Genomic DNA, 12,646 nt, shown 5'->3' with positions numbered 1-12,646 from the left:
CATTAATCCGGCCTATGATAGTGATTTAACTGAAACACTGAACCAGATTTATAGAAGGTTAGAATCACCCTATCCATGGAAATGGGGTGAAAAGGGAATTTCATCACCTCGACCAAAGTTAGTTAGTCCTGTTACTGGTCCTGAACATCCAGAATTACGGAAGTTTACTGCGGCCTTGCACCACATTAGAATTTGGTCTGGAAATCAAGCCACAGGAACAAGAGATTATAAGCCATATTATACTATCAACCTAAATTCCAGTCTGACAATTTCTTTGCAAAGTTGTATAAAACCCCCTTATATGCTAGTTGTAGGAAACATAGTTATCAAACCAGATTCCCAAACTATAACCTGTGAAAATTGTAGATTTTTTCCTTGCATTGATTCGACTTTTAATTGGCAGCACCATATTCTACTAGTGAGAGCAAGAGAGGGCGTGTGGATCCTGTGTCCATGGACCAACCGTGGGAGGCCTCGCCATTCATCCATATTTTAATGGAAGTATTAAAAGGAATTCTAACTTGATCCAAAAGATTCATTTTTACTTTGATTTCAGTGATTATGGGCCTTATTGCAGTCACAGCTATTGCTGCAGGTGCTGGAATTGCTTTACAATCCTCTGTTCAAACTGCAAAATCTGTCCATGATTGGCCAAAGAATTTCTCAAAATTGTGAAAATCTCAGACCCAAATAGATCAAAAATTGGCAAACCAAATTAATGATCTTAGACAAACTGTCATTTGGATGAGAGATAGGCTCATGAGCTTGGAACATCATTTTCAGTTACAGTGTGACTGGAATACGTCAGATTTTTGTATTACACCCCAAGCCTATAATGAGTCTGAGCATTACCGGGACATGGTTAGACACCACGTACAAGGAAAAGATAATCTTACTTTAGACTTTTCAAAATTAAAAGAACACATTTTTGAGGCATCAAAAGCCCATTTAAATGTGGTGCCAGGAACTGAGGCAATCGTGAATGCTGCTGATGGCCTTGCCAATCTTACCCCGGTCAGTTGGGTTAAAATCATTAGAAGTTCCACTATTGTAAATTTCATATTAATCCTTGTATGCCTGTTCTGTCTATTGTTAGTCTACAGGTGTATCCAGCAGCTCCGAAGAGACAGTGACCAGCGAGAAAGGGCCATAATGACGATGGCGGTTTTGTCAAAAAGAAAAGGGGGATATGTAGAGAAAAGAAAGAGAGATCAGACTGTTACTGTGTCTATGTAGAAAAGGAAGACATAAGAAGTTCCATTTTGATCTGTACTAAGAAAATTGTTTTGCCTTGAGATGCTGTTGATCTGTAACTTTAACTCCAACCCTGTGCTCACAGAAACACGTGCTGTATGGAATCAAGGTTTAAGGGATCTAGGGCTGTGCAGGATGTGCCTTGTTAACAATATGTTTACAGGCAGTATGCTTGGTAAAGTCATCGCCATTCTCCTTTCTCGATTAACCAGGGCACAATGCACTGCGGAAAGCCACAGGGACCTCTGCCCAAGAAAGCCGGGTATTGTCCAAGGTTCCCCCCACTGAGACAGCCTGAGATATGGCCTCGTGGGAAGGGAAAGACCTGACCGTCCCCCAGCCTGACACACATGAAGGGTTTGTGCTGAGGAAGCCTCTTGCGGTTGAGATAAGAGGAAGGCCTCTGACTCCTGCATATCCCTGGGAACAGAATGTCTCGGTGTAAAACCTGATCATACATTCATTCTATTCTGAGATAGGAGAAAACCGCCCTGTGGCTGGAGGCGATATGCTGGCGGCAATGCTGCTCGGTTACTCTTTGCTACACTGAGACGTCTGGATGGAGAGAAGCATAAACCTGGCTTAGGCACACATCCGGGCACAGTACCTTTCCTTGAATTTATATGTAACCCAGATTCCTTTGCTCACATGTTTTCCTGCTGACCTTTTCCCCACTATCACCCTGTTCTGTTGCCGCATTCCTTTAGCCGAGATAGTGAAAATAGTAATCAATAAATACTGAGGGAACTCAAGAGACTGGGGCCGGTGCGGATCCTCCGTATGCTGAGTGCCAGTCCCCTGGGCCCACTGTTCTTTCTCTATACTTTGTCTCTGTGCCTTATTTCTTTTCTCTGCCTCTCGTCCCGCCTGACGAAAAATACCCACAGGTGTGGAGGGGCTGGCCCCCGTCAGAGACAAGCCTGGGCAACATGGTGAAACCCCGTCTCTAAAACAAAATAAAAAAATTAGCTGGGCATGGTGGCGCACACCTATAGTCCCAGCTACTTGGGAGGCGGAGGTTGCAGTGAGCCGGGATCGGGCCACTGCACTCCAGCCTGGGCAACACAGCGAGACTCCGTCATAAAAAAAAAAAAAAAAAAAGGAAAAATTAAAAAAAAGAATTAGCCAGGGTAGAGCTTGGGGAGGTGGAATAGCAGACAGAGCTGTGTGTGGGGGCCAGGCTGTGTGGGAGAGGTAGGGTTCCCTGGCAGGTGTGTGGCTGGGGCTCTGGGAAGACTGTTAGCTGGGTTCTGGAGCCGGAGGTGGACGTATGCAGTGGTGGACACGGTTGGAACAAGGCAAGACCAAGTGGGTGGAGGTGGGGAACGGTGGCTGACACCTGTAACCCCAGCACTTTGGGAGGCCGAGGTGAGAGGATTGCTTGAGCCCAGGAGTTGGAGACCCACCAGGACAACACAGCAAGACCCTGTCTCTACAAAAAATAAAAAGTTAGCTGAGTGTATTGAGTGTGGTGGTGCACGCCTGTCCTCCCAGCTATTGATAAGGCTGAGGTGGGAAGATCTCTTGAGCCCAAGGGGCTGCAGTGAGCTGTGATTGCACCATTGTACTCCAGCCTGGGCGACAGAGTGACTCTGTCTCAAAAACAAACAAAAAACTAAGCAGAGCTGGGTTCAGTGGCTCACGCCTGTAATCCCAGCACTTTGGGAAACTGAGGCGAGTGGATCACTTGAGGCCAGGAGTTCGAGACCAGCCTGGCCAACTTGGTGAAACCCTGTCTCTACTGAAAATACAAAAATTAGCTGGATGTGGTGCTGTGCACCTGTAATCCCAGCTACTTGAGAGGCTGAGGCAGGAGAATCCCTTGAACTCGGGAGGCAGAGATTGCAGTGAGCCGACCGAGATCACACCACTGCACTCCAGCCTGGGTGACAGAGCCAGACTCCATCTCCAAAAAAACAAAACAAAAGCCGGGCGCGGTGGCTCAAGCCTGTAATCCCAGCACTTTGGGAGGCTGAGACGGGCGGATCACAAGGTAAGGAGATCGAGACCATCCTGGCTAACACGGTGAAACCCCGTCTCTACTAAAAAATACAAAAAGCTAGCCGGGCGAGGTGGCGGGCGCCTGTAGTCCCAGCTACTCGGGAGGCTGAGGCAGGAGAATGGCGTGAACCCGGGAGGCGGAGCTTGCAGTGAGCTGAGATCCGGCCACTGCACTCCAGCCTGGGCGACAGAGCGAGACTCCCTCTCAAAAAAAAAAAAAAAAAAAACAACTAAGCGGGTGGGCTGTGGGTCGGGATTCGGGCAGGCTGCGTGGACCTCATGGTCTGTGTGGGTGGGATCGGCCTCCGTGTGGGTTTGTGGGTTTGGCTTGGACTCCTGGGGTCAGCAGGAGGCTATCTCAGACCTGGGAGGCGGGGCAGTGGCTCCCTGCTCTGGGGGGAGGCTGGAACACATGGGCACCTCCGCGCTGCTGTGTGGGTGGGCCTCACCTTGAACTTTCGGGTACTTCATGAGTGCCAGGAAGGCGTGGCGCAGCGTGGTGCCCACAGTCTCGGTGCCGCCAAAGAGCAGGTTATGTGTGGTCATCAGCAGGGTATCCATGCGGAAGTGGCTCAGCGGGTCCTCCTCCTGCCGGGGTGGAGGGGTGGGGATGTGAGCCAGGGATGGAGACCCCTTCCCTCTAGACCAGTAGGACTGCTGCTGGGGGCCCATTCAGTCCCAGCTGGGTTTAACTTTCTTTCCCTAGGAGAGCTGGGGAACGCAGAAGGGCAGGGCTGGGAAAATCTCAGCTGCAGGGCCTACAATTAACTTCTTAGATAGAGCTTGAATGACTTCTTGTTTTTTGTTTTTTAAAAAATATGTTTTATGTATGTATGTATGTATTGTAGAGACTGGGTCTTACTATATTGTCCAGGCTGGTCTCGAACTCCTGGACTCAAGCCATCCTCCTGCCTCGGCCGCCCAAAGTGCTGGGATTACAAGGGTGAGCAACTGCGCCCTCCCGCGCCCTCCCCCGCCCCGCCCCGCCCCACCTCCTTTGATGACTTCTTAATGAGCTGTAATTGGAGGTGGCTGCGAGTGGCTCCTGGCTCCAGCCCAGCTGGGCCAGATGCTTCAGCTTCTCCAGGGAGAAGGTCCCCCAACCTTGCCCCATCTGGGGTCCCTGTGGGTTTGAGGCCGGGGCAGCAGGAGAATTTCAGGTCAGACTAGAGGTGGGATTTCCAGGTAGGGATTACCTCTGCCGTCTTGGTGAGGAAGCAGTCGATGAAGTCCCGGGGAAATCTGGGGTCTAGAGAGGCCTGGTGGTCGTGGACGCTGTGGGCGATGAGGTCTCTCAGGCGCTTGAAGTTCTGGAAGATGCGTTGGTGCGGCCCGGGCACCCAGTCCAGGAGGCTCGGGAAGATGTTGTACAACTGGGGACCAGACAGAGTGGGAGGGTTTTGGAGGAGGACGAAGGGTGTTCAGGGGCGAACGGGTTCTGTGTGGATGAGGTAGGCAGGGACTGGGTCTCGAAGGGTAGCCAGGTTCTGGAGAGGCCGGCGTTGGGGTTGGGGCTGAGGGGGAGTGGGAAGGAGGGAATGGCGGTCATAAATGCTCATGGGAGGGGAGTGGGCGTGGCCGTGTAACTCTGGGCGGGGTCAGATGGGAGGGGCGGGCCCTGGGAGGGCCATTCGCAGCCCTTTCCCCGCCCACTGTTTCCTCTCCATTCCTAGGTCCTGCGGAACCCACACCCCGTCCCAGCTGGACTCACTTGGCTGACCTCGCCCCAGGGGCTGCTCATGATTTGGAAGTTGTCATTGATAAGGCGGATACTGGTGAGCAGACGCTCATCATCGCAGTGGAAGCAGCTGGCGAAGAGCACGGAACAGATAATGTTGGACACTGAGTGACTCAGCACAAACGTGGGGTCAAAGGGCTCGCCTGAGGGTGGGGAATGGAATGGATCAGGAAGACGCGATGTGCAGCACACCAGACCTCATGCAGCAACACCATTAATTTGCACAACATCCGACTCAACCATGGCAACGTGTCTTGCGGTGCAGAGCACAGGCACATGGTCACAACATGCTGCTTAACAACACCCCAAAAGCATGTGTCAATGCCACAGACAGCACAGAACCCACAACTTCCTGCAGCACATCCACAGCAACAATACCCACCACAGAACCGGCTATTCTTGGCAACACAACACACAGCACGCAACATAGCACAAGGCAATCATCAGGCATCACGGAACACAACAACACAGGGCAACAGAACACCCAGCGAATAGGATCACAGTAGATGCCAACACAGGACACTCGGTGACCTAACAACCAGCCCGGAAACATCCCAAGACACAGTAACCACACACCAACACATCATGCCAGCATACAGCTCCATAATCCTGCCACACAACACACACTAGTACACAGCAACCCAGCAGACAGCACCCAACACACGATGTGACATCACAACACGTACAATCAAGGCAGCAGAACAAAGGACACACTATGCAGCAATGCAACAATGTAGGCAGCCAGCAGATGACACAACGCAAAACCACATGCAGCGCCTGACAACTCTACAATCTCACCCAGAAATAACACAACACCTAGCATCTGGCCGTCCAACAGCTGAACAGACCATAGTAAATACCGAACAGCACATTTCTTTCTTTCTGGGTTTTTTTTTTTTTTTTTTTGAGATGAAATCTTGCTCCGCCGCCCATGCTGGAGTGCAGTGGCAGGATCTCGGTTCACTGCAACCTCTGCCTCCTGGGTTCAAGTGATTCTCCTGCTTCAGCCCCCGCAAGGAGCTGAGATCACACCTGGCTAATTTTTTTTTTTTTTTCTGGTATTTTTAGTAGAGATGGGGTTTCACCATGTTGTCCAGGCTAGTCTCGAACTCCTGACCTCAAGTGATCCGCCCGCCTCGGCTTCCCAAAGTGCTAAGATTACACGCATGAGCCACCGTGCCAGGCCTAGTTTTTGTATTTTTTGTAGAGACAGGGTTTCACCATGTTGCCAAGGCTGGTTTCGAATTCCTGAGCTCAAGTGATCCACCACCTTGGCCTCCCAAAGTGCTAGGATTACAGGCATGAGCCACCATGCCCAGCCGAAACAACACATTTCAACACAGCACCCAGGACGCAATAGCACAGCCCAGAAAACCAGATCTGGAGTTAGATGGACGCGGTTTGAATCCTCATTGGTCTCTTAGTCTTGGTGTGACTTGGCAAACTGACTTCCTTTCTCTGAGCCTCAGTTTTCTCATCTGTAAAATGGGTCTGATGGCACTTCTCTCATCATGGAGCTACTATAAGGAGTTAGTGAGTGTGTGACTGGGAGTCAGTGAAGGGCCTGACCCAGTGCGAGGCTGTTACAGATCATGGTGTCGTGGCGGGTTGTGATGGCCCCCAAAGATGTCCATGTCCTTATGCTTACAACCTGTGAATTTGTTACCTTACGTGGTAAAAAGGACCTTGCAGATGGGATTAAGTTGAGGATTCTGAGATAAGAAGTTTGCTCCAGACTATCTGGCTGGGCCTAATGTAATCACAGGGATCCTTTTTAGAGGGAGGCAGGAGGGACCGAGTAAGAAAAGGTAATGTAGGCTGGGTGCGGTGGCTCACACCTGTAATCCCAGAATATATTGGGAGGCCGAGGTAGGAGGACTGCTTGAGCCCTGGAGTTTGAGACTAGCCTGGACAACATAGCAAGACTCCCTCTCTACCCTCTCTATAAAAAAATTAAAAAGAAGGAGCTGAATGTGGTGGCACATGCCTGTATTCCCAGCTACTTGGGAAGCTAAGGTGAGAGAATCAGTTAAGCTCAGGAGGTCGAGGCTGCAGTGAGCCCAGACCATGCCACTGCACTGCAGCCTGGGTGCCAGAGTGAGATCCTGGCAAAAAAAAAGAATGAACAAACGAAAGAAAGAAAGAAACAAAGAAAGAAAAGGTGATGTGGTGATAGAAGGAGAGACTGAACATGCTATCCTAGCCTAGCTTTTGGACTTATCTGGTGCGGGAATGGGCCAGGGCTTGGATATCTCAAAATATCAGCTGACAACAGGTCAGTAAATATTCTGAGAAAATGAAAATGGACAACCTGAACCCCAAGCCTTGCTTCCGCCTGAACGCTGACCCCAGACCAAAGTGCTGGGATAACAGGTGTGAGCAACCGCGCCTGGCCTATTTTCTACTTCTTGAGTCATCCACTCCAGTAGAGAAGATGGAAGGGATGGAAGACCTCTGGCTGTTCAAAGACCTTGCACCCAGAAGAAACTTGAATTTGGGGCACACAAGATGGGTTAGGAGGGTGAGGGAGTCCAGTCTAGCATAATGGTGAGTAATACGGGCTCTGGAGACAGGATGCCTTTTTTTAAATCCCAAATGTGTGACTTTCCACAAGTAATATCTCCTTGAGCCTCAGTTCCCTCTTCCATAATATGGGGATCATGACAGTATTATCTGTCTCATGGTGTTACTATGAGAATTCATGGTGTTATGTGCCTGACACATAACAAGCCCTCAAGTATTAGTTTAATATTAGTCTTAATATTTTAAGGTTGATAGGAGTTGCTTTTGGTGCCAAGCCTTGCATTAAAGGATTTCCTACAGTATCATATTGAATCCTCATGGTGTATCTATCGTGATTGCTGTATGTTATATAGAGATTTTGTTAAAATACTCATTTGATAAAGGAGGAAACTGAAGGGCAGATTGGTTAAGTAATTTATCAAAGGAAATATAGATTGTAGGTGCTGGAACTGGAATTCTAACTCAGGTATGATTGACGTGGCCTCAAGTCTTCATCATCTCTCAAGAAAACCAGCTTTCTGCCCGGTGTGTTGGCTCACGCTTGTAATCCCAGCACATTGGAGGCCGAGGTGGGTGGATCACAGGAGGTCAGGAGTTCAAGACCAGCCTGGCCAACATGGTGAAACCCCGTCTCTACTGAAAACACAAAAATTAGCCAGACGTGGGGCAGGCACCTGTAATCCCAGCTACCCGGGAGGCTGAGGCAGGAGAATCCTTTGAACCCTGAAGGCGAAAGTTGAGCCGAGATTATGCCACTGCACTCCAGCCTGGGCGACAGAGTGAAACTCTGTCTCAAAAAAAAGAAGAAAAGTAATGAGATGAATAAAATAAGGCCTAGAGCTAGTAAATGTCTCAGCTAGGCAGGTAGTAAAAGTCTCAACCAGGCAGTGGCAGAGCAGGATTCAAATTCAGGGCTGTTGTGATGCCCCCCAGGACTCTGAGCCTGAGTAACCTGTGGAGCAGGGAGAATACAGCGCCACCTGGTGGTAACATTGCGCCGCTTCTGGCCTGGAAGAACAGCAACTCACACAGCATTTACTATGTGCCAGTCATTATTCTAAGTGCTTTACTTAGATTTTTTTCTTCTTCTTCTTCTTCTTCTTCTTCTTCTTTGAGACGGAGTCCCACTCTTCGACCAGGCTGGAGTGCTGTGGCATGGTCTCGGCTCAACTTTCGCCTTCAGGGTTCAAAGGATTCTCCTGCCTCAGCCTCCCAAGTAGCTGGGATTACAGGGGCCTGCCACCACGCCCAGCTAATGTTTTGTGATTTTTTTAGTAGAGATGGCGTTTCACTATGTTGGACAGGCTGCTCTCAAGCTCCTGACCTCGTGATCCTCCGGCCTCAGCCTCCCAAAGCGCTGGGATGACAGGCGTGAGCCGCCGCGCCCGGCCGATTTAATTTAAATTACTTAATCCCTCCTCTTAACAACCCGCTAAGGCACGTAAGTTGTAATCGGCACCCCTTCCACTTTTCACCCATTTTTCTTTTCTTATTTCAATATTTTTGGGGGAACAGGTGGTTTTTGGTTACATGGATAATTTCTTTAGGGCTGATTTCTGAGATTTTGGTGCACCCGTCACCTGAGGAGTTTACACTATACCTAATGTGTAGTCTTTTATCCCTCACTCCCCTCCCACCCTTCCCCTCTGAGTCCCCAAAGTCCATTAGAACATTCTTATGCCTTTGCACCCTCATAGCTTAGCTCCCACTTATAAGTGAGAATATTCGATATTTGATTTTCCATTTCTGAGTTACTTCACTTACAATAATGGTCTCCACCTCCATCCAGCTTGCTGCAAATGTCATTATTTTGTTCCTTTTTATGGCTGAGTAGCTGAGCAGTATTCCTTGGTGAATACACAATTTTGTTTGTTTGTTTGTTTGTTTGTTTGTTTTTGTTTTTGTTTTAGAAGAAGTCTCACTCTGTCACCAGGCTGGAGTGTAGTGGTGCGATCTCGGCTCCCTGCAACCTCCACCTCCCAGGCTCAAGCGATTCTCCTCCCTCAGCCTACAGGCGTGCACCACCAAGCCCAGCAATTTTTTGTATTTTTAGTCGAGACGGGGTTTCAGCATGTTAGCCAGGATGGTCTCGATCTCTTGACCTCATGATCTGTCCGCCTCGGCCTCGCTAAGTGCTGGGATTACAGGCGTGAAGGAGCCACTACGCCTGGTACTACATTTTCTTTATCCACTGGCTGGTCAATGGGCATTTAGATTTGTTCCATATTTTTGCAACTGCAAATTGTCCTGCTATAAACATGTGCATGCAAGTGTCTTTTTCATATAACAACTCATTTTCCTTTGGGTAGATACCCAGTAGTGGGATTGCTAGATCAAATGATAGTTCTATTTTTAGTTCTTTAAGGAATCACCATACTGTTTTCCATAGTGATTGTACTAGTTTACATTCCCGCCGGACGTGTAAAAGTCCGCTTCTCACCACATCCACGGCCAACATCTGTATGTTTTGATTTTTTAATTATGATCATTCTTGCAGGAGTAAAGTGATATCTCACTGTGTTTTTAATTTGCATTTCCCTGATAATGAGTGATGTCGAGCATTTTTTCATAGGTTTGTTGACCATTTGAATATCTTCTTTTGAGAATTGTCTATTCATGTCCTTCAGTTTTACTTTTCTTTGAAAAAACTGTTTTATCTGTGGATTATTTCAAACATACACTAGAGTAGATGTAAGAATATATTCATCATCCAGCTTCAACAATGATCAACTCATGGCCAATCTTGTTTCATCTATGCTCCCGACAATCCCCCTCCCTGCACCCCCCAAAATTGGGATTATTTTGAAGCAAAGTCCAGAGCTTGCATCAATTCACCTATAAATGTTTTCACCACGCATCTCTAAAATTATCCCCATTTTACCACTGGGGAAACTGAGGCATGATGAGATCACATAACTTAATCAAGGTCACTTTTCTGATGGGATTCAGAGCCAGGATCAAAAGCCCAGCTCCCTGGTTCCAGGGCCCTTGCCTTTAACTGTTGTGATGCCTCTGGAAACTTAGATGTGATTTTCTTTTATGTTTTATTTTGTTTTGTTTCTGTTTTTGGTAAAGACAGGGTTTCACTGTGTTGCATAGGCTGGTCTCAAACTCCTGGCCTCAAGCAATCCTCCTGCCTCAGCCTCCCAAAGTGCTGGGATTACAGGCATAAGCCACCACGCCCAACCATGAGTGAGTCTTAAGCGTGGCGTCACTCAGGCAACAAAGAAACTGCCATTTCATTTCAAAGTTGTCAAACTACTTCTCAAACCAACAGGTGGAGTATAAACCTTACGGATGAAAGTATTGCATCATCAGCATTAAATTTACTATAGCTGATAAATATATATATATAGCTGCAGTTATATCAGAAAATGTCCCTATTCTTAGGAAATACACTCCAAAGTATTTACAGGTAAAAGCTATGTTGTATGTAATTTACCCTAAGTGGTTCAGAAAAAGTACTGAATAGATACTGTTATGGTTTGAATGTTTTTTATCCATGTTGGAATGTAATCCTCAATGCAACAGTATTGGGATGTGTGGCCTATGACAGGTGATTGGGTCAGGAGGGTTCCACCATCATGAATGGGATTAGGTACCCTACAAAAGGGCCTGATGGATGAACTTCACCTCTCTTGGTCTTCTGCCTTCCACCCATGTGAGGACACAAGGTTTCTCCCCTCTGGAGGATCCAACAACACGATGCCATCTTGAAAGGAGAAACCTGATCCTCACCGGGCACCGAACCTACCAGCTCCTCGATCTTGGACTCCCAGTCTCCAGAACTGTGGGAAATAAATTTCTATTATTTGTAAGTAGACCAGGTGCTATGGCTCACTCCTGTAATCCTGGCACTTTGGGAGACTGAGGTGGGCAGATCACTTGAGGTCAGGTGTTCAAGACCAGCCTCGTCAACATGGTGAAACCCTGTCTCTATTAAAAATACAAAAATTAGCCAGGCGTGGTGGCAGGTGCCTGTAATCCCAGCTACTCTGGAGGCTGAGGCAGGAGAATCACTTGAACCCGGGAGGCGAAGGTTGCAGTGAGCCAAGATCATGCCATTTGCACTCCAGTCTGGGCAACAAGAGTGAAACTCCATCTCAAACAAATAAATAAGTTACCTAGTCTGTAGTATTTTGTTATAGTAGCATAAAACACAGTAAGATAGATAGATGATTGATTGATAGAATAGAACAAATCACACTGGGAGTGGGTTAAAATGTTAACCTCAGGTGAATCTGCGTTAAGAGCATTTTTTTTTAACATTTTAATCTGGGCCTCGGCCAGACACAGTGGCTCACACCTGTAATCCCAGCACTTCGGGAGGCTGAGAAGGACGGATCACTTGAGTTCAGGAGTTCGAGACCAACCTAGCCAACGTGGTGAAAGCCCATCTCTACTAAAAATACAAAAATTAGCCAGACATGGTGGTGCACGCCTGTAATCCCAGCTACTTGGAAGGCTGAGGCAGGAGAATCTCTTGAACTAAGGAGGTGGAGGCTGTAGTGAGCCGAGATCACGCCACTACACTATTAGCCTGGGTGACATAGCAAGATTCCATCTCAAAAAATAAATAAATAAATAATAATCTGGGCTGTGAGCAATGGCTCACACCTGAAATCCCAGCACTTTGTGGGGCTGAGGAAGGAGGATTGCTGGAGCCCAGGAGTTTGAGACCAGCCTGGGCAACGTGGCAGGAGGCGGTCTTTTCAACAAATTTTTTAAAACATTAGCCAGATGTGGTGGCACGCCTTACGGGCAAGAGGGGTGAGACTGGTCTAAAGCCCCCTCTCCCTGCAGGAGGAGAAGAACCCAAACACGGAGTTCTACTTGAAGAACCTGGTGCTGACCGCGCTGAACCTCTTCATTGCGGGCACCGAGACCGTCAGCACCACCCTGCGCTACGGCTTCCTGCTGCTCACGAAGCACCCAGAGGTGGAGGGTAAGGCTGGAGGGGGAGGGAAGAGGAGGTCCGCAGACCCTCAAAACTCCCCTGAGCCTGGTGCAATGTCTCCACCTGTCCCAGATCCCAGGACCCTGAGACGTGCCTTGCTGTCCAGAGACAGGGCAATATTCAGCTGACAGGAATCAGCTGAGTCTCACTGGCTATTAAAATACTGAAAATGT

General features: G+C 48.3%; 1 protein-coding gene across 2 annotated transcripts in view; it reads right to left on the bottom strand.

The window, feature by feature from the left end:
- The window catches only part of LOC123570245 (cytochrome P450 2F5-like), a 30,846-nt gene extending 25,764 nt beyond the window's left edge, over positions 1–5,082 (bottom strand). For both annotated transcript variants that reach the window (XM_065535520.2, XM_065535521.2), the window contains exons 1-3: positions 4,976–5,082; positions 4,452–4,628; positions 3,705–3,843 (exon numbers count right to left, since the gene is read on the bottom strand). In XM_065535520.2, coding sequence (XP_065391592.1) covers positions 3,705–3,843; positions 4,452–4,628; positions 4,976–4,996 — 337 coding nt within the window. In that variant the 5' untranslated portion in view covers positions 4,997–5,082. The remainder of the gene's footprint in view (positions 1–3,704; positions 3,844–4,451; positions 4,629–4,975) is intronic.
- Between the last annotated feature and the right edge of the window lie 7,564 nt (positions 5,083–12,646).

Source organism: Macaca fascicularis, chromosome 19, assembly GCF_037993035.2.
Source record: "Macaca fascicularis isolate 582-1 chromosome 19, T2T-MFA8v1.1".
Taxonomy (NCBI): domain Eukaryota; kingdom Metazoa; phylum Chordata; class Mammalia; order Primates; family Cercopithecidae; genus Macaca; species Macaca fascicularis.
The sequence above is the reverse complement of the archived record's forward strand: the minus strand, read 5'-3'. Positions and strand labels throughout refer to the sequence as shown.